Source organism: Alnus glutinosa, chromosome 8 (assembly GCF_958979055.1).
Source record: "Alnus glutinosa chromosome 8, dhAlnGlut1.1, whole genome shotgun sequence".
Lineage (NCBI taxonomy): Eukaryota > Viridiplantae > Streptophyta > Magnoliopsida > Fagales > Betulaceae > Alnus > Alnus glutinosa.
This window is the reverse complement of record NC_084893.1, coordinates 23,822,442-23,847,963: the sequence shown is the minus strand read 5'-3', so window position 1 is coordinate 23,847,963 and position 25,522 is coordinate 23,822,442. Positions and strand designations below refer to the sequence as shown.

The window sequence follows — 25,522 nt, the reverse complement described above, 5'->3', positions numbered from 1 at the left end:
CTCACCAGTACCCCACCCTCTCTAAAAACAACTCTGTGTCTTGTGACAAGAGATACTACAACTTCATCTCTTCGTTCCCGAGAGAAAACTTAGAGAGAAGCGCAAAGATACAATTAAGTTATTCAGCAATAATCCTTTATTTAGTTTTTTAATATTTTATTTTGTTACATCTAAAGATATACATTATGTCATGCCATTTAAATTTTTTAAATAACATTACAACATATCTACTACGTAACATCAATTATATCATTATATGCAACAAAATAAAATATTGACTATTAAATAATTCCCGAATATGGGTATTAGTGATTGTCATCAAAGCCTACAGTAGTCATGCATGATCGATACCCTTCTCACGAACAAATACTACAAACTGCATTGGAAATCGCATTTCCGGTGGACAGCCAATTTGTATGAAAGTCTAATGGCAATCGCTGCTGGCATGGGATGCAAGGAGTCAGGGAGATTAGGTATTTCCATTTTCCAAGAATATATCCTTCAAGCGCCATTCTCCAACACTTCTATAAGCGCAAGATCAAGTATTGGCATCAAATAAGGAGAAGGGCAACAAGTAAAAATGTATCAAGCCACCCAATTTCTGTGTCATTCTTTATTTTCGCCTGGTTAGAAGATGCATCTGACTTCTAAGATACTACCAACCCCCCTAAACTTGAAAATAAACAGCTTATTATCACAGAGACAAAAGCCTGTGACACCAATTTGAAAAAAAAAAAAGTTTTTATAAGCTCTTCATCATGTTATATGTCTGTATTTAAGCATGCTCATGCTCGCCACTGCCTTCGCCTTCGCCTTCCATAGCCTTCAAATTCTCAGCCAGCATGCGATTCCTGTTCTGTGTTTGTCTTTCTACGGCGACCATATACAGGCCTAAACAGGTAGTAATCACCACCAGCAGAGAAAATGGTAAGGCAATTATTCCAAATAAAATCAGAATATGTTGTTTTGGCAATCAAATAGGATAACTTGAATAAAACTTTGACAAAAAAGGGGTTAGGGATGCGTACCGACCGCACTTCCAATTGCACAGAGCCACAGAACCCTCATAGACCACTTATCCCCAATAACTCCCCTAGTTCCCATATGTTGCTGCCAAAGCCCATTAAACTGCTTTAATTATAGGAGCATTCTAAATACTAGACACCATTGTTGTTCTAACAGAGTACTAAAAGTTATCCAGATGCTTTAAGATCAAAAGAACCGTATGGGAATGGAATCTGAATGGTCAAATTCATCACTTGATAATTTGTTATCTAATCAAGAGAGTGGTTTCTTTTCTGGTATAACTGGCCTGAATTGTAATTGCAATTACCAAGAAGCAGTGTCACAAAGATAGGCATCATCGAAAACTAATGATGTGCTAATGAACTAGATAACCCTCAAAACGTTATAATATGAGCCTAGTTCAGAAGGGAGTGAGGACAGCGGCAGATGGTTTCATAATGCAAACCGTTAATTAAATTAAATAGAAGTTAGCTACTTGTAGCTATAACCATCCTGAACAGTGCTTCAACAGTTACACAGACTAAAAGAAGAAAAACAATTGTAATTTATCATGGGTAAGAATGGGGGCAAAAGTGATCTTTTTGATAAGTAGCACAAATCAGAAAAGAAAACTCTCTTTGGAGCATGCAAGACTGCCAAAGTAAATCAAATAATAATTCATGAAATATTTTTTCTTTTTATCACTAAAGTCATAATTCATGAACTCCTAAAAAAACAATTTTTGAACATTAAACACCAAAGTCAATTAAAACAAAGTTTCAGGACCAAAAAAGTTAAAAAAGGCTTAATTTGGATGCCAAACAATTGATGGATAAAAAGGAAATTTAAACATTCAGTTATTAATGAAAAAATTAGAAGCTCACTTCTGCTAGGCTAAGCAATAACCCATGTTAAATTTGAAACGAGGTTTCTGTTTTCTCATAGAAAAAAAAAAAAAAAAGTTTCACATTACACATTTTACTCTTTGTTTCCCCACTAAGATTTCTGCAAGCTCCAATCTTGTTAAATGTCAGCAAATCTATGCTTTCAGGTTAATGCTTATATATTAAATATAGATGGCCTACCAATAACTCATATTAATGTAGAAAGAAAATATATTAATTATTAATTATTAGGTGTCTATAAACGAACCTCACTTCGTGACTTAATAAAATGTATCTCATTTTTCTTCAATCTCGTAAAACATTTTTTCTTTACAAGCATGAACACTAATGACATTAAATACATATCTAACATTCAAAAAGGAAGAGTTATATCATACTGGACCCTATGAACTAGTACCAACTAAGTTCTTCCCATCAAAAAAGAAGAAGAAGAAGCAAACATAGCACCAATCTAAGTAATCCTATAGATGTTAGGTCAAGCAAAGAAAATATAATGCCCAAATTAATACTTTAAAAAAGTTCCTAATACCTTTTTAAATTGTTGAGCTTTTATTTTTGCACAGTCTCTTCTCCATTATTATAAAAGTCAAAACTTGTGGCTGGTGTTGATATCTATTGCAATATATATCATAATACACATATCATACTACAAGCCAAGTACGGGCAGCTAGAATTATATTCAATAATTTCTCGTCAATACAATATTAAGGAAATATATATATCATAAACCAAATTTACAATTACCAAAAATAATGTATCAAGATCAAAATTTCAGCAACTTTAGACATAAGGGTAAAGTTGAAAAGAGATAAGATAATGTGAGAAATATAACATATATTTATGCAACTCAAGTAGATAAAACAACCCTAATCTAGCAGCTAATAGTAAGACTAAACTAGATCAACGATTGCCAGACACTTTAACTTCAAGCATAAAAAGGAGCCCTTTTTACACTAAACTCCAATCATCTTCCTTTTGGATAGTAATAAGAAAACGCACAAGAAAATCACTGAAGAGATTTTGTTTCATACGCACAGATGAAAGGTTTCCAATAATTCTTTTCTAAGGCAAAAACAGAACCACTGAGAAAGAAAACCGTAAATATTTTACTTTTAGTTCACAATCTTCTTATTTAAAATAACCCAAAATTCAAGTAAACAACCATTTCATACTAAGAGGAACGAATGGTTTAACTCTGCTTTACAGAGCTGTTTTGAGGCTGCAGAAACATCATCGATCTATTCATCAAAAAAAAAAAAATCCTGTATCTGCCCAAGCAAGAAAATGGAAGCCACACCGCAATTAAGGTATTGTTCCCATCTTGTTTTCCTACTCTCCAAACTGACTATGCCTGAAAATTTTACTCTCGCTTTCTTTATTTCTTTTTCTGAGATTTCTTTTATGGGCGTATTTACATCATCAGATACAAAGCAGAACAATTTAGTCACAATCAAAATAACAAGTTTGTTTTCGTTGGACAATAAAGAAAGTAACAATCGATTATTCAACGGCAGATACTCAAGAACCAACAGCATGACAACATAAATTCTAGAGCAAATTCTTTGGAAACCGAAACCAAGTCAAACCCAACTTCAAAAAGGCGATGAACTTCAAGAAATGAGTTGCATTCACTAAGATACACACCAAATTCAGCCACCAAATAGCATACCTAAAGCCCAGAGAAAGTTACAGAAAAAATATCAAAGAAACCCAGAAAAATTAAACAAAATTTAAACTACCCAAATCATTTTCAACCATTCTACACCTTCCTCACAGATCAATGACCTCAAGAGAGGGAGAGAGTGAGAGAGTACCTTTAGGAGGCTGATACAAGCTGGAGAGAGAGGATCGATTAGGAGACTGGGTTTTGAGTCGAAGGTTTAAGAAGTGGCTCTGTAGATTGTAGCTGCGTGGCATATTGATTTGAGAACGGTGTAGAGGTTGGATTCCATGCAGTTCCGTCTGTACAGTTAGCTAAATTTGCATCCCTTGAAAACTCGACTGAAATTTCCTACAAATTTATTTCGTAGAAAATTTCATATATTTCACGTATAAAATTAATATGTCTTCATTAACATGTGAGAAATAAATATTGTTATTAATAATATTAATAAAAAAATATGTGTTTCTTACATATTTAAATGATACATGTCAATTTTATATGTAGATTGTGTGAAATTTTTTATAAATCGGTTTGTAAGAAATTTTTACCACCTTCAAAAGTGTTGATTTTTTTTTTTTTCCCCTTTTCTCAATTTGGGCTCCATTATGGGAAGCATTTTCTTGATTGAACGGCTAAAAAAATGTTACTTTTAAAAAAAATAAAAATTTATTTTAAAAGGCCTTTTTTAAAAAAAAAAAAAAAAATTACACTATTTCTTTAGTAATTCAAAAAATAATTTTTTGTTCGAAGTTTTTCTATAACATAAAGAGTAAAAATCTTATATAAATATACTCAATTCTCATTAGTAATAAGTCACACTTTTAAAAGGTAGTATTTGGCATGTCATTTGATGCAAAAAAATTACATGAATTCATATAATTTGAAAATTTACAATATTTTTTAAAAAATTATAAGAGATCATTATCTCGCATATCAACCCAAAAACTATTGCTAAGGAAAAAAAAAAAAAAAAAAAAACTACCAACATATCAACCGGTGAGTCTTAAATTTGCTTAGGAAAAAAAAGAAAAAAAGAAGAAGTGAGTCTAAAATTAAATTGAAGTTAATTATCATGATTGGGATGGACCAGAATCCTATATGAAGAAGAGTCGATCCTTTATATATAAAGATATTTTTGTAATTTTACATAGTGTGAAATTACAAAAGAACTCTTGTATCTAAAAGACTGGCTCATATCCAATTGATTTTCAACTAAAGAGGATCTTAATGCAATTGGGACTGCATTCTTTTGTCTATAGAGCTTCTGTCGGTAAAACTTTTTCCAACAAGTTCTACAACTGAAAAATTGTTTTAACTGTTTGATAATTATATGTCTTAATTGTTTTTAATTAAAAAGTGTTTTTACAAGAACAAGTAATGTGTTTCCCCATTTTATAGCAACCTTTTTATACCAAACCTCTTCTTTCCTCTATGGATTTTAAATTACCAATAAAGGTTGATGGGAATACATTCAACGAAGTAGGAGTTCTTGTTCTACACACACATTCAGCATTTGTTCATCTCTACTTCCTTGGTGCTCATGTTATCACGGAACACAGCTGATCCTGCCCGATAACGGCCATGTTGCGGGCCAGCTGCACACATAATGTGAAACACCCCGAAAATAAATATATTTAATTTAAACTATAATCACGATTTATAAATTGAAAATCATTATTGAATGTCACGTATGTATAAATGATTTCTAATAAAATGCTATAAATTGGATTTCCTTAAAGCCTTTGAAATCTTACATTTTCTTTAAGTGCACAAATATGAGTTTTCGAATGTTCGAAGTTCTCACTCGAATGATCGAGATCTTCTCGCACATTTGACGTTTCCATTCGAAAGATCGAGACCTTCTTTCTCCAAACATTCGAGCCTATTTGAGAATATTTTTATCTTTTTAGCTACCTCAACCCTTAGAACGTGCAATAAATAATATAAAACCATCCTTACGCCCAAAAAAAACATAAATTTTTGTTCAAGATGTAAGGTTTGCTTTGTTCATACAAAAGTCGAAAGAGTGTTTTGTTTTATTTATTTTCAATAAAAGCGTTTTGTTTTCTTCCGTCGAAGTATCAAGAGTTAAACTTAACGGCATGTACTACTTTTATGCAACCAAACGAGGGATAGGAGTAGACTGAGTAGTCTAGCATCAAAAAATCACATGTAGCGCACGTGTGACATTCTCTCTTAGAATTTAGTAAAAAATACTAGCGAAAAGGGAAATTAAAAGGGACTAGTTTTTTCAAAAACAATTTTTGGCAACAATATTTTCAAAAACAATGTTTTTACTTCTTTTTTTTTAAACAAATCATATTTTATTTAACTTTTTTAAAAACAAATTATATTTTATTCAATTTTTTTTAAAAATTTTATTTTACAAAGTCAACTTTTGAAATTTGTGCGTCAAATGAGAATTGAATTCTAATTTTAAAAATTAAACATCCAAACGGACCAAAATCAACTAAATTATAATTTTTGATAAATTGGTAACAACATTGTAAAACCCATGACATTTTGAGGGTAAGTGAGTTTCCCATCATTTTTCCATTCTCTGGTCCTCCCTGGTCTTTCCAAGGAGGAAAACACAAAGAAAGGGGTACAAGCAGACGTGTCCACCACCTCTTTTGATATCGCGTGGACAGCGCCAAAAGCGACGCTTCCATTTCTAACTTTTATTTCCAACTCATTCATTTATGGTTTTGTTGTAATTCTACCATTTCCCTTATTTATTTACCTCTTAGTTACTTTTGGCACTTTCCTCATGATCGCCAAGCAAGCAAACGCTATAAATACACCCCCCCTCCCCCTCTCTCTCTCTCTCTCTCTCTCTCTCTCTCAAACACACACACACACTCACGCAGTCCTTTTCCTTCTCCACGAAGCGTTAGCCTAGAGAAAGAGAGCTTTTTGTGTGATCACTCAACGCTCATTATCAAAGTAAGCAATCTCTCGTTCATTTCCTCGGCATTGCGCTTTAAACTTCATCGGATGATTAATCTTATCAAATGAGGTTGATATCAGTTTGATTGCTTTAATGTTGATTGAATTTGGTCTAACGATCCTCATTAACTTCGTCATCACGTTTTCATACACAAGTGTGTTTGACTGGTATGCTTGGTTGACAGATCCTCATTCCATCTGTGCGTCTACCGCTTTTCTTTTTGCTCACTGTTCGATCATGTGTGTGTTTGGCTATCTGTGTGATTGTTTAGAAAATGAAGGAAAAGAAAGGTAAGAACTGTGAGTATTAGGTTTAAGCACTCTGTGAGTATTAGGTTTAAGCACTCTGTCATTTTGCTTATCTACATTGCCTTATTTCATCATCATTGGTTGCTTAATCTGTTCATATGAGCTTGTTATGGCTTTGATCATTGCTAACAACAACGCTGATGGTTGGACCTTGTTCTAAGCCTTATAAATGCTTAAATTCTTTATCTCATTTCAATTTTAAGCGTTTCTATAGACTATAGTGGTGTTTGGGTGGCAAGAAAATGGAGGAAAATATGGCAATATAAAGAAATGGAATGGAAATTATCGGTCCATTGTTTGCTGCTGTTGTGTACTTCTGACAGAATTGTGAAAAAATAAAAAGGAGATAGCTCTGGTCATGTTGAAAAACAGTAACTGATGATTGAAGTTTCTTATGTCCCTGCGTTTGTTGCTACTTTTTTTTTTTAAGTTCACATATTGATTATGAGTCTCCTTCATTATGTGTATGGTTATTGAGAAAATGTACAGAGAGAGAAGAAAGAAAACCTTGAGTGCATATATTTGGGCAATGTTCAATCTCTTCCTCTGAATTGCTTTATTGATACTTGAGCTTGTCATGCCAAATAAAATGGTCATAATTCGAATTTATTTAAGCAATGCACAGTTTCTAACCACGTTTAAGTTTTCAAGTACTTTAGTGCTTTTTCATATTCTGTATCTTTGGACGGTGGCTTTTTTGTCCTCACTGGCGATTAGTTTTGCCGATTTTCTTGTCCGTTTTTCTATTCTTAGTTAGGTGTTTCCTTTTGTATGCTTCCAATGTACTTATGAGCGCCTTACGCTTTCAATAAGACTAAATTTACTTATAAAAAAAAAGTACTTTAGTGCTCTGTTTGGTTGGTGAGAAATTGAACGAAAGGGATAGAAAATGAAAGAAAATTTTTAGTCCATCGTGTTTTGCTTGACGGAAACTTGAATGAAATGAAGAGAAGGAAAACTCTTCTAATTTTCAAAGCAGTTGCACACAATTTAATACTCTTCTTATCTGCGCACTGATTGCTCTTTTGGCTTGCTATTGAGAAAAATGTAGGGGAAGAATAGAAACTTTCTCTCAATTTATTCATCAAGATTGTTTTATCATCACCATACAAATGTTAATTTAATCCTTGGAACATGAAATTGACTTAACTATTTCTAAATAGAGTGTCAATGATTGGAATTTGTTCTAAGCTAAATGCATTCTACATATTCAAATTCAAATTTTGAATTTGAAAGTCTTGAAGGCGCCATTTTGTTGTAGACAGAATGGAGCAGCTGTTTGCCTTGCTAGAATAGAGCATAGGCTTATGTATTTATAATAGAGGTATTACAAGTATACTGAAATACAAATTTTGCATCATGTAGCAGAAGATAGATGATAAGGATAAAGTTTAAATTCAAACTATTTAAACATATCTAGCTAACAAGAGATAGTCGACTATGATAGGACTTATCTCTTAGTGTTTGAGTTTAAGTATATGACTTAAGGATTAGACGTACAAGATCTATCTCTATCTTCAGTTGAGCAGCCGAGAGTCCTAGAGTCTTGAGTCTTTGTATTGGATTGAACTTTATCGCTAACACGCCCCCTCAAGCTAAACGGTACAGTAGTAACGTTGAGCTTGCTTCTAAGTAGACTGAATCTTGAAGATGAAAGTGGTTTGGCGAAGATGTAGGCAAGTTGGTCTTTGCTGGGCAGGAACTTGATCAGTAGAGATTTGTTAGCAACCATGTCACGAACGAAATGAAAATCAATTCCAACATGTTTTGTTCGTGCTTGGAAGACCGGATTTGAAGAAAGATAAGTGGCTCTAATATTATCACACCATAATGTTGGAGGTTGAGTAAATCGTATACCAATCTCTGAACAAAGTGATAGGATCCATGATAGTCCGGCTACTGTGTTAGCTAGGGCCTTGTATTCGGCAACAATTTGTTGTTTCCTGCAACTCCAAGAGATAAGGTTATCACCAAGAAAAATACAACATCTACCTGTGGAGCAACGATCGTCATGACTTCTAGCCCAGTCAGCATCGGAGTAGGCTTGAATATTATTTACAGTTGAGCGCTGAAACTGAAGACCATGCTGAATGGTGTGCTTTAGGTAGCGGAGAAGTCGTCTAACAGATTGCCAGTGAAGATCAGTTGGTTTTTGCATAAACTGAGAGAGTTTGTTGACACTAAAAGAGATATTCGGCCGAGTGATGCATAAGTAATGTAGGGCTCCAACTGTACTTCGATATAATGTAGGATCATTGAATAGGTCTCCTTCAAAGGCTGAAAGATGAGTGGATGATGCCATAGGGGATGTGGCTGGTTTTGCCTCAATTATCTTGGTGCGTTTTAGAATGTCCAAGATGTATCTCTGCTGAGATAGTAAAACTCCACGAGAGTAGGGTAACACCTCTATTCCCAAGAAGAAATTAAAGGACCCCAAGTCTTTTACTGCAAAATCACGGTGAAGCGCAGCAAGAAGATCATGAATGGCGGCATGGTTAGAGCATGTAATCAATATATCATCAACATAAATGAGAACTAGCAATGTATAGCTATCCATTTGAAGGATAAAGAGGGAGCTATCCAACCGAGAGATAGTGAAACCAAGCTGAATGAGTGTGTTGCATAATCTGGAATACCGGGCCCGTGGAGCCTGTTTCAATCCGTAGAGAGCCTTTTGCAATTTGCAAGTGTGATTAGGGAATTGAGGACGAGCAAACCCGGGTGGTTGAGCCATGTAGACGTCTTTCGAAAGGTTTCCATGGAGGAAAGCATTCTGGATATCTATTTGATGAATAGGCCAACCACTTGAAATAGCAAGGGAGAGAATTAAGCGTACCGTTGTAGGCTTGATAACCGGGCTATAGGTCTCACCGTAGTCAATACCCAACTGTTGATGGAATCCTTCGGCGACAAGGCGTGCTTTATGGCGATCAACTAACCCATCAGCCTTTCTTTTCAACCAAAATACTCACTTACAGCCAATAATATTCTGTTTTGATGAGGGAGGAACAAGGGTCCAGGCCTGATTTTATAAGAGAGCATCAAATTCAACATTCATGGCGTGGCGCCAGTTTGGATCTTTCATTGCGGAGGTGTAACAATTAGGTTCTGAATCTGGTGAAGTAGACTCAGCAAGGAGAGCATGGGGAAGGGGTAACGGACTGTGCCATCAGTAAGTGTTCTGACTTGGACAATGTTGTTCTTGGATCTGGTTATCATGGGATGAGTGGAGACAGGGGGTTCCGGGTTTGGGGATGGATTAGGGGTTGATAAATTGACTGGAGATGAGATTGGGGATGATACCTGGGTGTTGGATGTAGATGCAGGAGCTAGACTTTGAATCTGTGAGGTTGAGACAGCTTGTGGAGTTGAGGAGATCACGAGCGGGTGCAGTGATGCTGGAGGCCAAATAACCATAGGAGAAGAATTGCCATGAACCTGCAGAGGTGATATGCCGTGTACCTGCAAATGAGTATAGGAGGAATCTGCAGGTGTGGGAGGCTGGATTTTGAGGGGAAAAACACTCTCATCGAAAACTACATTCCTTGAGATGTAGAGATGTTTGATGGCACCGAGGATCAGCTGGTCCTGCATCTGCCAATGGAGGAATTCTGGATTGGGACTGACGGAAACAACGCCATCGGTTGTAGTCACCAGGGTCAGGGTGGAGAACAGTGAGTTCCATCCACATAGTCGAACAAATAGCCACCTTTGAGATGGGGAACAATTTGCGGAATCCAGATGTAAGCTTGAGCTATGCATTTGTTCACAGCTATGCATTGATCTCTTTATTGGTGATTGGAATCAAAAAATCTATTGGTGATTGGAATCACAGCTATGCGGAATCAAAAAATCTGTGGTGGTTAAAAACAATTGTTGGTGATTGGAATTTGTTCACAGCTATGCATTGATCTCTTTACCAATCACATTTTTCTAATGTCTTTATCAGTTTGTTTGGTTAGTAGAGATTGGAGAAAATAATAGGAAAGGAAAGAAATGAAGGATAGATTTAAGTCTGTTGTTTACTATAGTTGTGTCTATGAAATTAAGAAAAATAAGATTTACTCATTTTGAAACTTGTCAATGATTAAAAATTTCTTTTGACTTCGGGTTTGTCACTTTTTTCTTGCAAGTGTCTTAAGCTATCTGTTTGGCTTCCAGGGAAGTGAAAAATAAAAAAGAAAAAGAACAAAAAAAAGAAAGAAAGAAAGAAAACCTTGAGAATTTTGATGTCTTGTTTTAATGTTTTCCAAAAACTTAGAAAAGCTCCATTTAAGTTATAAAACTGATAATTACTTATCAAAAAAAAGTTATAAAACTGATAATTGAAATTCCATTAGAATCTTATTGTAACTACTATTTTTATAACATTTTGATCATAGGTGTCTATGTTCCTTTGTTTCAGTTACTGAGAGGACGGGGAAAAGAAACAAATAAACTGATTTTTTAGATTTTTCTATTGTACTTGCATCTTAAAAAGGAAAACCAGTTGTCTATTAAGCTATTTTGCCAGCCTTTAAATGATTGAGAAGAATGAGTAATGGTTGAAAATTCTCCTGAACTGTGTGCATTTATCACTTTTTACCCTAAACTTCTCAGACAGCAGAATTATATGTTCAGATTTCCTTTTCTCTATGTTTCGAAATTATTGCCCATTTTCTCATTGCATGAATTTTGATCCCCTTTACACAATCCATTTTCATGGTATTAATAACATGTTTGACATATATATAAATTTTCAAATAAATGTTTACAACTTAGGAATAAACGGGGTATTAAGGCATAAGGTTTGTGCATTTGATGTGATTTCTTAAAGCATTATGCTCTTTTAAGTAGACACTAATGATGTAGGGATTGACATTTTGATCTTTAGTGTGCTTAACTGTCTGTTTGGGGACAGGAAAGCAGAGGAAAGGAATGAAAAAGAAGAAAGAAAGTAAAAGAAAAGAAATGTAACAATAATTTTGAATAGACCTCTATGCTTTCACCCCTTGTTCAATCAGTTTTTGATTTAGAGTAATTTCAGTCCTGTGTATGAAACTTTGGTTGTCTTTTCAACCATAGCTCAAGAAGCAATAAATGTTTGTGAGTACTCTTAAGAACATAAATTAACCGTGGATTTTTACTTGATACTTGGCCTGTTTGATTACGTTGCAATGAAAAGTGTCTTTAACCTCTATTTGGTTATCAAGAAAATGAAGTAAAAAATATTATATTAAGAAACTTAATTCTAATGTTCATAGTTGTATTTTTCCTTAAAAAATGAAAAATAAATAAGAAAAAGAAAATAAAAGCTGAATCAGGTAGTTCCATCATACTTGGACTGGTTGTAGTCACTTCTATAAACAATGAATAACAATTGAAATTTCTTCTTTGCTCTAAGCATTCATCATTCTGAGTTCAAACTCTGATTTCAACTATTTTTAGTTCTTTGCAAACAAAGAAATAGAAAAGCAAAGAACTGGAAAAGGAAAAATCTTTCCCTAATGTTTCCTGTTGCTTTTGTTTCTTTAAATGGGAAATCCAATGCACCAGGCTAAGTTGTTGTGTAAGACTTAAACTTATAGTTTCTTTTGGACCCTAAAAATATTGAAGATTATAAGATTCAAGGCTTGACAACCACCCCCCCCCCCCCCCTCTTCCCAGATTTCCTTTGCATTTAAACATAATCTAGTTGTATTGTGCTTTTTAATTTCTTTATCTACTCCAGCTTCTTCTTGAAATGCATGTTGTAAGTGTCTCCACCATTTTCTATCCCAATCTCTCTCTATCTTTCTACATATATTTGCATGCATAACTATATTTAAATAGACAGTACATATTGTTAAAAATTATAGCTATTATCAATGTTTTAAAAACTGATCTGGATGGGCTGGTTGGACTGTTCAGATCGCAGACTTGCATTAAATCCAGTCTTATTACTTTTGATCAACTACTACGCCGGTTCAAGTTGTTTTGACCTCCTTAATTAATATATTTAAGGGTTCAATAACATTAACTTCACATTGAATATGTCTTATTACCTTTCAGCAAACTTAACTTGTGTTCCCAAAAACCAAACTAAATATGTAACATAAACATATAATTTATTGAGATACTGCATATTCTTTGTATAATATTTGTGCATTATTTTTTTATTATGATATATTAGTATATAAAATCTCTATATTATTTTTCTATTTCTTGTGCTATATTTCAATAAATAAATTAATAATTACCCATTTAGAGTTTTGTGCTGATATCAATGTCTGATCCTGTTCAACTCTAATCCCTCAAGGTTCGACCATTAACCCTCTCAGCAGCCTGGGTTTTTGAACATTCACTAGTAGTGAACTATTGCTTTAGAATCCATGTTATATGATCGTTTTTACCTCATTTCCATTTCGTATGCTTTATCCTATTGTCTCTTACCATAAAGAAGTTGCTGATTATTGATATTTAAATAGATTGTTTCCTCAGTACTTAACAGTTCAATTGAAATATATGAAACTTGGTCCACCATCTAGGTTCTTATATTTCATGAATGTTATCAATTCCTTCTCTGCGGTTTCTTGTATCCTGTCCTTGATCTGTTTAACAATCAAAAAAAGGAACGAGTGGAAAAAAATGAAGATATGGGTGAGGGAGGTAGATTTGTCTGCCTAATGTACAATACATCTGATATTTTAATAGATCATTTGAATATCTACTAGTTAAAATAATCTAAGAAGACTAGTAATGTGTGTGTGTGTCCTATGTTCCAGAAAATTGAGTGAATACTTTGCTTAGTTTAGTTGATCTGAATGTTGTCTTTTTCTATGAGAAGTATTTCTATACGACAATTAATTGAGCAAATTTCCGGGTTAGTAATATTTATGTATGCTAATCAGGTTGAATTATTGCATGCTGTATATTTGACATGATAATGTGTATGCATTTGTGTGTGTGTGTGTGTGTGTGTGTGTGTGTGTTAAGAGTATCTCTTGACTGATGAGTATGATGTCTGCAGTCTAGTAAATATCTTTTGACTTTTCATGTAGATGGGATTTTTGTTGAAATTTCCTGGAATTACGGTTATGCAAGTAAAGAACTACTAATCCCTTCCCATCTGATGAAGTTCATAAATTTTTATTAACATTTCTTACTCTGACATTGGGAGGATTACAGAAATGGAAGCAGTTACTTCATGCAGTACGCCTTGTGATGTTGAAAATAGGGACTTACAGAAGTTGCTTGAAGCTTTTGGCTCTGCATTTTCTCTCGAGGACATAGCCTCTGCTTATTGCAAGGCAAGGCGCAATGTAGATATGGCTGGTGAAATCCTTTGTGCATCACATGGAAGTACCTCTCACAGTGATACTCGCATATCTAATGATAAATTAGAGCGTGCAAGTTCAACATCTTCAGAACTGTCATCTGAATTGGATGGTGCAAGTGCAATGCCTTCAGAGGTGTCATTTTACAATGTTCTTCAGAGCTCTTATCATGGAGGAAGAACTACCAGATCAATGAAGTCAAAAGTGCGTCCAGTCTCAATCGGTACCGTTTCAGGTCTCATTGCAAAAGATTATTCTAGGCCCAGGCCAGTAACTAATGAATATCCCAAAGCAACAAAACCACCAAAATTAGATTTAAAAGATTTGCCTTTCTCTAAGATATGGAGCGAAGAAGTCCCACCAAGTACAACAGCAAGAAATGGCACTGTGCATGTTGATGTTGAGGAATTCATGTTTAAAATGCTTGGAGATGGCTTCCAACTAGATAAGAATGTTATCCGAGAAGTTCTTGGTAAATTTCCTTATCACTTTAGCTGTTTATGCTGTTCATTACTCATGTCAGACAACTAGCATTTCGATATGGAAGTTTGGGTATGTGTGTTCAGAGAAGGTATAAGTTAAACCGGGGATTTTCTGTTTTTTTCTTTTTTCAAAACCAGATTGCCCTGACTTTAAACATTACTTTTTTCATTTAAAAATAATCAATTTCGTCACAGATGACTAAAACAAGTAAAAAACACATTACCATTTTCTTGTATGCTTCAGATTATAATGTAGGCATTGTCATTTTCCTTATTAAGTTCACTTGTAGGGTTTAGTAAGATGCTTAATCAGGCAATTTTGTTTTGCAGGCCTTTGTGGCTATGATGTGCAAAAGGTATAGTGCACATTCACTACAATGAATATTTGCTCTCTTGCACTATGAAAGGAACAGTATATCCGTATATGAATTCATCAGGAAGTATTGGCAAGTATTTGTGGTCAGATGTTCCCCCCACCCCCCACTCCCTTTTTTTTTTTTTTTTTTTTGGTAATTGACTAGAAGTTTGTTATGACTATTTCAACATTAACTGGATTTTTATAAAAAATAAAGTGGAGATTTCTTGGTAATATTCCTACCGATAGCAGATTACAGACCAACATAAAGCGTACCAAAAATTGGTGCATCACTTAAAATTAATATGAGTTGGAGTTTTTTTTTTTTTTTTTTTTGATAAGTAATTGACCCCAAGGGAGGGGGAAGGGGAGATGTCTATCAAACTTTAGCGTATGCTTTATTAAATACAAAATATATATATTCATATCCTCATTACTTTATTTCTGATTTATGATGTGGCTAGCAAATATGATATTATGCCATTTTTGGTGTTGGTAAAACAATAAGTTTTCGTGGTTTGCATGTGGTATTATATGGCACCTGAAAAAATTTGTCTGTGTTAAGAGCTCCTGTTGAGTTAAAATGGCAATCTATGGTATATCTTCTGATTAATTTTTTTCTTAATGTTGTTACCAATAAAATATGCTCTGCTGGATGCCCAATGAGAAATAACATTCATTTTTACCCATGTCTAGTCCACACAATAACTTCAATCTTTCATCATTTTCTGCTCCACATACAAATTGCAGATCTTATTTAGAAGATCACCGTTTTGATTTTTTCTGTGTGGTAAACTGTTACTATTAGTATATAAGTTGTTTAATATTTCACCTTCGTCATCAATCTTGAAGAATTGATTTTTGTTGATCATGTAGAGCATGGAGAAACTTCTCGACTTGTCAGCTTCAACTTTGGAGAAGCGTGATGATGTTGTTGACTTGGCTGGCAAAAGAGTAAGCTTAGTCTTAACTTATGCCTCTATCCGGTGCAATCTACATATATAATTCTTTTCCAAATAACATATAACATTTGCATGCAATAATGATCCTTCTTTTCTTTCACTTGTGACTGGTGCCTTTTTATATTTGTACTGCATGCAGACTTTCTATTGTGAAATTTGAATCCTAGATTATTTATACTTTGACCTGTATGATCGCTATCAGCTAGTCTGTACATATTTTTATGCTGCACCAATATTCTTGACTTTGGTTTATCTAATATTGTGAGCTTCATTTCTTATGTGATCTGATAGTCCTTGGGGGAAAGAAGAGTGAGAAAAGAGGATCAATATAGTTAAGTTGAGTGGTTAAATGCTCCAGTTCATAATCTTTCTGAAAGTCATTCTTGGCAAGTAATATTGGATTTTTAAAAATTGAGGTCACATTTTTCTGTTTTGAGCATGACAGTGTCTAGTCGTAATGAGGTTGTGGCTCTTACTGCTTGCTTATACTGAAATTCACTGACAGGACAACTAATTTGCATCTCTGCTCATGCGTCGTGCCTTTTCTCTTTGTGAAGCAATGTACTTTTTTTTTGTTAAGCATAGATTAATATGGTTACCTTCTTTGTACAATGATAAGATATTTTTAAAGGTAACTTAAACCTGGACAGAAAAGACAATTACTATCAATGACCTCTTAATTTCCTTGCTCTCTCTTCTCATATAAGTTCTTTTAACAGTCTTCAGAGAAGCACCAAGACCTAGATTCTGCTGGCAGGTGCGTTCTTGCCATTTCTATTATATACTAGCTTACCAGAGATAGCTAAGGAGAGGATCTGATTTGGGAAGGTCACCTTATATTAGGCCATCCTTTTCATTTTGCATAGCACAAAAACTCATTACATTTATTGCTTGCACCCATGCAGTGATGGAGCTAGATTCATGAGAAAACATTTAACAGAATCGCCTAAAAGAGGCAAAGACAGATTTGCTCTTCAGAAAGAAGTTTTAGAAGCATTGTTCAGTGTTCCTGAAAGATCTGAGGAAGCACCCAAAAGAAGGCACCAAGCAAGGGAAGTTAGGAGATCGAGACCATTTGGTAAATTGGTGGTTGAACCTTTGACCGACACAGCTATAGAGCATAAGATTGTTAATGCAAAACCACTAGAAGTTGCAGGAGATGGTATGAAATTTGATCTTTATTTTTCTTTATGAGGGTAATTTATCTCCAAGATTATTTTTAAAGCCACGAACACAGTATTGGAGAGCTATTAGTTCATGACCCAAGGAAGTACTAGTCATACTGCACGATATACCAAAAGGACCAGTTTATCCAGTTCCTTCTAATACACAATTAATGTGAGACTTAACATATTCATGCATGTTAAATCACCAATAGTCCCAAAAGTTTAAACTAATTAGAAATGATGAATTTAATCATTTAATTAATATTCTATCATTTTCGCTCACATGTGGTCTCAAACTCCTCTTCAACAAGTGAGGCTCAACACATAAAATATTTAAATAAAATTGGGTATACCGTGGTGTTAGAGTTTGAACTATAAACCTCTGCTTTTGATACCATGTTAAATTATTAATTGTTCTAAAAAAACATAAGTTAATAGGAAATAGAGAATTTAATATTTTAACACTATGCAATGCTTTCACAATCTATAACACTAATATTACCTGCTCACAATCTAGGTTACCACAATCTCTACTATTCCAATCCTTGACATCTTTTTTGGAACACGCGTACTGCAGTGTCTTGTGCTACATATTTTAGCTTCGTTTTTTCATACTTTGTATATTTGTACGGTGGCTTTTTTGTCCCCACTGTCGATTAGTTTTTGCCGATTTCCTTGTCTGTTTTTTCATTCCTAGTTAGATGTTTCCTTTTGTATATTTCTAGTGTACTTAGGAGCGCCTTATGCTTTTAATAAGACTAAATTTACTTATAAAAGAAAAGTATCTAGTGCTACATAGTGTTATTATGTTGACTTTGATACCATTTGTTAAGATCTAGGGAAGTGCGAACTACATCTGTACAATACTCTAACAGGATTAGTCCTAAAATCATTTTATATAGGGAAATTTCACATATCCCCCTCAAACTACCATACATTTGACAATTTTTTTTGTAGTTTGGGAGTAACATTGTCGCAATATAAAGTTTGGGGAAGACACTGCCAATTGAGTGGTAATTTGAGAGGGGTATATGGACTTTTCCAAACATAACTCAGTTCCATCTAGTACACAACTAATGTGGGACTTAGTACATGTCCATGTAACGCCTTTTAACTCTACCCAACCAATATGGGGTCTAACACAACGACTTCACAATCCGGCGTATAACAAATGCAGTGTTTTGCTTCTTTATAACTTGAAGACCTGCAAGTCGAGTTTAGTCATGACTATGAAGTTTCTTTTACCTACAATTCAATTGCATCATTTTGGAATGTAGTCCAAAAATATATTCACATTCCTTGTCTGGATTGTAAAGCAAAAATTTTATTGTAAAAGGGTTGCTAGGTGCGAGTCATAGTGTAATATGCTGCATTCAAATATATCAGAAAGTCACTAACTATTGAATAAAATATTTTACCTGTACTTTGTCCTCATTCAGTGCCATTTCTCACAATGCACTTTTAAGAATCAATTGAATTTTAGGATTTGATTCTTCTTGAGCTAGTCAAAGATAAATTTATTTGGAGGTGAACCATTAAGTTCACCGAAGTCCAGCTCCCTCTAATTATTCTACTTTTGTCTACTTATTGAAATTCCAGTCCCAACATCTCCTTTAATATTACGAGCTTTAATTTTTTTTAGATCTTTTTTTCTTTTTCTTTTTTTTTTCTGCTTCTAGCTAGGTCTCTATCTTGCATATTTCTTATATACTTGGGTTCTGTCAATGTGCTTTTCAATAAATTGTGATTACTTATCAAAAAAAAAAAAAAAAAAGTCATCTCCTCTAAAAGACCCTTTTTCCTTAAAATATATAAATCTTGATTGTCTTGGTTTTGGTCTTCTTCTTTTCTTTTCTTTTCTTTCTAATTCCAATATGCTAATTGAGGGGCAATCTATCACATTTTGAGGACCTAGTAGCTCATCTTGTTCTACAAGGTGCCTTTAACACCATATCAGCCCAAAAGTAATGAGAGCATGAATAGCCATTATATAATCCATGGCTCAATTTTTTATTTTATTTTTTTCTTTCACAGTATATGATTTATGTTTGTGTTATGTATTGCTTTTTCCTCTGCAGATTCTTGCTCAAATAGCTTTTGTAATGTTAATGCTTATGACATGTTCTTTTGCAAATAGAAGATGAAGATGATGAGAGCTTTGAGGTCCTACGCAAAGCTGTGAAGGAATATTGGGTTACAATGAAAGAATACCACCAAGCTGTAAGATCCTCTCTCTCTCTCTCTTTTTCCTATTTCAATTCTTCTTTTGCTCTTGGAAAATGTCTTGCTTAGAAAATTTCTGTAGAATATCACTGGGATGATATGGCAAGGGATTGTTTTTAGTGGTCATGTTTCTTTAAGAATGAAAGGGAGATATGATAGCAATACAATTACTTTCTGTACAATTGTTCAACTTTTATAGCATGACCACAAACTTCTTCTTGCTCACTGTTATTTGATTTGCACTTTTTTGGGCTTTGGTGATTACTAGTAACTGCTTCAGTTGCTTTGCAGGCTGTTGATGCATTTGTTAAGGGTGATCATGCACGGGCAAACAAACTTATGGAGCAGGTATATTATCTTACTTATTTCATATCAGTGATATTGATGCTTACAGATAATTTATAAAATAATTGCAAATGTTCTCACCTACTTTTCAGTAAGTCTCATTTGGATTTGAAACTTTCTTTTCAGGGGAAAATACGCTTAGCACCCCCAAACCACCACCCTTTTGGCACTTAGACCACCAAACTTTAAATTGTGACAATTGGACTCCATCCAACTACCACCCTGTTATAAATTACATCCTCCATTAGCATTTGGTGTTAAAGTGGTTGGAAAATGCCGTATGTGAGCCACATGTGGATTTTCTTACTTGAAATTCCCAAAATGGCCCTAAAAGTTATTTATTTAAAAAAAATTAGGGGCATTTTGGGAAGTTCCAGTAAAAAAAAATTAGGTGTAGTGCATGTGTGGCATTCCCGATCATTTTAATGCCAAATACTAACAGAGGATGTAACTTGTAACATGGTGGTAGTTCGAGGGGGTCAAGTGTCACATTTTAATGTTTGGCGGTCCAAGTACCAAAGATGTGGTACTTGAAAAAAAATGTACCAAAGATGTGATAATTTGGGGGTATTTAGTGTATTTTCCCCTTTTTTTAATTTCTCAGAGTTGGTTGTAACAGTACATTGTATAGAATTTTGGCTCTCTGAAGGTAGGAATGTTAAAGATCTATTGTGCTTATTACTGCCAATTGCTTTAGCATTCTTGTTAAGTCCTCTATGGAGCTTTGGCATTATACTTTTTCTAAGAATATCGAGTTTAAAAATTTGAAGAAGCTTTAGGTTGTAACTTTTATTTATTAATTACTTTTTTGTTAGGCATACTTCTATCTTACACTCAGCCCATAAATTAAGAATATTCAAAAATCAAAGAAATGATAAATCTGGGAATCTGAGAAGGGGGGATAGTAATCAAGAAGTTATTGAAAATCATTCTTTTCTAAGAATGAGATCAGGGGACAAGTAAATTCTTTTCATCAATGATTCAATGAAATATCTTAGATCCATGTTGAATTGGAGATGGATGTCAATTCAATTAGGTTCAATCTTGAAAACAATTTGCCGTAGATGGTACCTCGTTTATAGCAATAAATACGGAGATGGTACCTTCGTCCAACATCCATCCAAAAATTAACGTAAGCCCACGTCACATGCCTTTAAAAACCGACACATGTCCCTATGCATAATTTTTAAAAAATAAAAAATAAAAAACTTTTTTGAAAAAAAAAAGAAAAAAAGAGGCCTCCCCCATGAATAGTCTAGGGATGGCCGAAACCACCCCCAAGAGCCTTGAGCCACCCCTATTTGGCCTCGGGGTGCATTCGGCTACCCCCACAAGCTTAAAAAAGAAGAAGCTCGTGTTAGGGTTTGGCCCTTGGTTGGCCGAACCCACCCCCAAGACTCTTGGAGGTGGTTTTGGCCACCTCCATTTTGCTCTTTTGGGGTTGGCTGAATCACCCCCAAGGGCCATGGGAGTGGCTCGGCCACCCTAGACTGGTCATGAGAGTGGCTCTCTCGGCCAAAATGGGGGCCTCCCCTCTATCTTTTTCTCTTTTTTTTTTTCAAAAAGTTTTTTTTATATATATATATTTTTTAAATTTTTTATTATTTAGTTTTTTAATTTTTAATTATGCATAGGACATGTGTCAATTTTTTAAGGCATGTGACATGGACTTCCGTCAATTTTTGGATGGAAGTTTGACAGAGGTACCATCTTCGTCTTTAGTTATAAACGAAGTACCTTCTACGATACGAAATGAACCACAAGGGGCAAAAAATAAAGTCGTTAAACCACAGGGGGGTTAGACGTATTTAACCCTAAAAAAAAAAACTAAAACAATCCCAAATTAATTTCAAAATCGTTTAAAAAAAGCCCTAAAAAGAGGACCAAATAAGGCTCAAAAATACTAAATTGGGCCAAAAGGCCCATTACCTGATAGATGGTTAGCGGTGCGGTTTTGCCTTCAATTACCATGCAATTAGTGGTTAGGCGGGCAAATGCGGTTACCTAAAAGTGATAACTGCCTAATACGGTTGCGGATGTGGTTAATGGTTATAGGCAATAACTGCATCTATAACCGCTTGTGCAACACTAATCCTCAAGCTCACAAGTGGCTGGTGGTTTTGTGAGTATAGTGACTGGAGGCAATTTTAATTCCTGGAATTGACATCCTTCTTAGACTGATCGAAGTTAGGAATATACATGAGAAATGATTTAGTATGTTCACAGATGCTTAAAAAGACGAGCCTGAATCATATTCACTGTTGGCAATAGTATTACAAATTGATGTGTCTTTGTGAAATTTATTCTTAATAAATATTTCTCCCTTATGTTTTATTAATTGTTTGAAAATTCTAGGGACACTTTTTTAACAGAAAGGCCCGGGAAGCAGATGAGAAATCTGCTCAAAAGCTTCTTGAAACCCGGTTGGTGCAGGATGTAACTCTTTTCTTCTTAAGTTGCATATTCTATTTATTGCCTTGTAAATCACATAAACAGTTTCAATTTAACAGCCAAGATGATGATGATGAAGTGCCTCTTGACTTGCATGACCATGAACCCAAGGAAGCTCTACATCAACTTAGGCTTCATTTAACTTCTTTTTCTGGCATCTCAGGTAGGTCAATGTTTTCCTCCATGTGTTCTCTAATTTTCAGACGTGCCCCTTAGTCCTTTGGTTCAAGTCATTTGTGAGTGGTCAAGAGACCAAAATAAAGACAAAAAGGGGATGAGTCGATGACATACTTCGTATTTTACTTCTTATCAGCTTATAAGTACCTTAGGGTCATAGTGGGGACCAGCGATGAAGATACCACAAAAGGGGCCCGGAAACGACTGGTATGACTAAATTATCAAGCAAATATAAGTAATTTAAGCCTTTCTTATTTTCTTTCGGGGCTATATTTTTGTTTAAACTACAAAGGTCAACCTTGTGAGGGTACAGTTAAGGTACAGTTAAAAGTACATACCATCTCCTGGAAACCCTGAAACAGCCTTTCGTCTATTTTAGTACTGCTAGGCATGGTGGTACATGCCAACATGCATGTCTATAATATAGAGTTTTTACCAATGAGCTTGTGTTGCATTTCATTTGCACTATTTAATAGAATGGTTCTGTATTATTGGCTCGCAAAGAATGGAATTACTTTAGGAATGTGAAGGAAATGGGAAACTTCTGGAATATTCTAATCCCTTTCTAATTCACTGTAGTAGATTGGAGATGTATCTTTAGTTCATATATAAATAATTTGTTAGTACAATTTTCGGTATGATATGAATTAGCACGTTCCTCGATGTTCTTTATGCTTCCGGGGGTCCTCTCTGATGCCTAAGTTAGCTTCTGCTAAAAAGAATCTGCTTAATCTCCAAAAATTCAGTCTGAGTTTGTACCTGGGGTATGGGCCTATTTATAGGCAAAGAGGTGGAGTCAAACTTGGATTAGGATTCCTGCTCCATGTTGATCTAGAACTGCTGTCAGAGTTCCAATTGGACTTTGATTCTTTATTAGACTTCTGATCTGATCCTTTATTAGACTTCTAATCTAATTGGACCAAGAGTCCTACCCCGATTCTACCGCAAATAGGACTACTGATCAAACTATACTTGGAATAAGAGTCATATCCCGATTCTACCAAGATATGACTGCTAATCGGATTATAACTCTTACTTCAGTTTAACTTGGAGTAGAGTCCTAATCTGGATCTACTGGGATAACTGATACCTAATTTCTCGGGAGTCCTGCTATCTCCTCTTTGGACCGGATTGAGTGGAATTTATTCCCAACATAATTAATATTCAATATCACATGCACATGTCTTTCTCCCATAACATAATTCTATTTAGCAGTAGGTTGCAAAATTTAATTAATTGCTACTTTCTCCCGTATAACTGCCATACAATTAATTGGGCTTAAGTAGCATTTAATTAAATTTTGCAACCTACTACTAAATAGAAGTGTGCAGGACCCTCTGGCTCTGGGACCTTTTTCATTGTTGGACTATATCCAGGCAATTCTCGTTTGAATTGCAGATGATATGCTTCCTCTTTTACTCATTGCCGTAATCATGTTTTTATATTTAAATGTTTTGACTGAAAAAATATATCAAAGGACTATATCCATGGAATTTCTTTTCTTGGTTCGAGTTACTTTTACATTACATTCCTATATTTATATATTAAAGTATTGAATTATAGCAAAGAAACTAGAAATTTGGCACCTATCATATCAGTCATATTATCGATCACATAACACTAACTTATTTTAACTCAACAGCAACTGATCACAGATAGGGAGTTATTTTTGTGCCTCTTGAAATGCTTTATTACCACTACCTTTATTAGTTTGCTTTAGTAACGGAAAAGGATAAAAAAAAAAAATGGCATTTCCTTCTTATTTTTTGCAGATTTTGAAGCAGCTGGAGAAGGAATCCATCAAATGGACTGAGGTAGATGGTCGGGCAATTATGATCCGAGTGGATGTTATCAACCCAAAACGTTTGAGTTTCTCAAAAAAATGAGTAACAGAACCAGGAGAGGCCTTAAAAAGAGAGGTCCAACCATTAAAAAGCTTGTGGAGATAAGGATATCATATTTTGCAGGTGAACTTTTGTGAATTCAAAGAATGGTTAAGATAGATACCACACAAAATGGTAAGGATAGATGCTGAACTGATATGTCAGAAAAAAGTTTTTGAGCCATTAAATCTTGCGGGAAATTTTTGACGCTCTACAACCTTATTTCTCGTAAGTAGAATATAGTTCCTGGTCTGTGTTGGGTTAAGAATTGCAAATGTGGAACGTTGAACCAGTTCCTTTTCTTTTCTTTTCCCTTCTTTTCGGAGCTGAACAGTGATAGTTATAGTTAATACTGGGCAATTTTATCACTCATATTTTCATGTTTGAGTTCACTGATGGTATGGTTGGAATTTTTGGTCTATGCGGTATGATGCTATTGGCGTACTTCAAAATTCACCACTTATATGCTAATATTTGCTAAAAAAAATGATGAGAGTTACCCTTTGGATCATTAGAGCAAATGAAAAACTAGAATATCATGCATGCAGTTAGGGCTGTTTATGCAGACGGATATTAACTGCAATTAACCGCTATTTGCAACTATTTGCTATATGCGGATGCGGCTAGTAAAAAATTATTAACCGCATATGCGAGAATGCAAATAACAGTTTTAAAGTATGCAGTCTGCCTACCTTTTATATACAATGTATTTTATAAAATATCATGGGGTGTTTGTATTTTCTTTGTTATTAATAAGTTGAAATGTGAAATCAAGATATAAATTTCATTTGAAACAAGAAGCTATTTTCAAAATAGTTTAAAATAGGCTTTAATAGAGACCCAAAGAAAGCATAAACAACTAAAATAGGCCCAAAAAATCCATTACCTGATATGCGGATAGTGGTTAATAATTGCATTCAATAATTGTAACAACAGTATTTATTAATAGCATAATGAAAATGTATGCGAATGTAAATATTGTTAATATACACGTCTGCTTCCGCATGTATAGCCCTATATGCAGCCACTAACCACCCCCATGGGCAAACCCATGGCTTTCTTGAGTAATTTCAAAACTCGCAAATTTGATAACAGCAAATGCAGTTGGCATGCTAAAAGCAGACAAATACAATAGTCAACCCACTTGACTTGGCATAACGATTTGTCTTGGTTCACCATATTGAAGAACTTTTACGTGTTGTACGAAATGCTTTCAGATGGTATCCGAAAGTTTTAACATCGGCGTAACGCCTGCTGTTTGTAGCTGCTGAGCTTGGGGGTAAATTTTCTTGGAATAATAAGGCCAGGCCGGGTAAATCCCCAGCTTCAATTCCCCAACTCAGACTTTTCAC

At 34.6% G+C, this 25,522-nt stretch overlaps 2 protein-coding genes across 6 annotated transcripts; one reads left to right on the top strand and one right to left on the bottom strand.

The window, feature by feature from the left end:
- Positions 1 to 252: 252 nt before the first annotated feature.
- LOC133874607 (uncharacterized) lies at positions 253 to 3,919 on the bottom strand. Of its 3 annotated transcripts, XM_062312468.1 has the most exons (4): positions 3,725 to 3,918; positions 3,502 to 3,579; positions 1,029 to 1,110; positions 253 to 891 (listed from the first exon to the last, which is right to left on the bottom strand). In XM_062312468.1, the coding sequence occupies exons 3-4, from the start codon at positions 1,102 to 1,104 to the stop codon at positions 776 to 778; spliced, it is 192 nt and encodes a 63-aa protein (XP_062168452.1). In that variant the 5' UTR covers positions 1,105 to 1,110; positions 3,502 to 3,579; positions 3,725 to 3,918; the 3' UTR covers positions 253 to 775. The 3 variants fall into 3 exon arrangements, with proteins under 3 accessions (XP_062168452.1, XP_062168454.1, XP_062168451.1); XM_062312470.1 differs by lacking the exon at positions 3,502 to 3,579 and having other exon boundaries at positions 1,029 to 1,128; positions 3,725 to 3,919; XM_062312467.1 differs by lacking the exon at positions 3,502 to 3,579 and having other exon boundaries at positions 3,725 to 3,912.
- A 2,431-nt stretch (positions 3,920 to 6,350) lies between these two features.
- On the top strand, positions 6,351 to 24,550 carry LOC133875627 (putative nuclear RNA export factor SDE5). 3 transcript variants are annotated; one of them, XM_062313824.1, is made up of 12 exons: positions 6,351 to 6,519; positions 13,978 to 14,598; positions 14,939 to 14,964; positions 15,840 to 15,917; positions 16,645 to 16,682; positions 16,831 to 17,087; positions 19,232 to 19,311; positions 19,606 to 19,662; positions 22,015 to 22,082; positions 22,170 to 22,273; positions 22,424 to 22,494; positions 24,060 to 24,550. In XM_062313824.1, exons 2-12 carry the CDS (start codon positions 13,980 to 13,982, stop codon positions 24,171 to 24,173), a joined length of 1,512 nt encoding a protein of 503 aa, XP_062169808.1. In that variant the 5' UTR covers positions 6,351 to 6,519; positions 13,978 to 13,979; the 3' UTR covers positions 24,174 to 24,550. The 3 variants fall into 3 exon arrangements, with proteins under 3 accessions (XP_062169808.1, XP_062169806.1, XP_062169807.1); XM_062313822.1 differs by having other exon boundaries at positions 19,229 to 19,311; XM_062313823.1 differs by having other exon boundaries at positions 6,406 to 6,519; positions 13,970 to 14,598; positions 19,229 to 19,311.
- Positions 24,551 to 25,522: the final 972 nt, after the last annotated feature.

Coding starts and splice junctions, on each gene's coding strand:
- LOC133874607 (XM_062312470.1), bottom strand. CDS start 1,104: ATGGGAACTAGGGGAGTTATTGGGGATAAGTGGTCTATGAGGGTTCTG. Junction 892..1,028: donor TGCAATTGGAAGTGCGGTCG/GTACGCATCCCT, acceptor CTACCTGTTTAG/GCCTGTATATGGTCGCCGTA.
- LOC133875627 (XM_062313822.1), top strand. CDS start 13,980: ATGGAAGCAGTTACTTCATGCAGTACGCCTTGTGATGTTGAAAATAGG. Junction 14,965..15,839: donor GTGGCTATGATGTGCAAAAG/GTATAGTGCACA, acceptor TTGATCATGTAG/AGCATGGAGAAACTTCTCGA. Junction 19,663..22,014: donor CAAACAAACTTATGGAGCAG/GTATATTATCTT, acceptor TGAAAATTCTAG/GGACACTTTTTTAACAGAAA.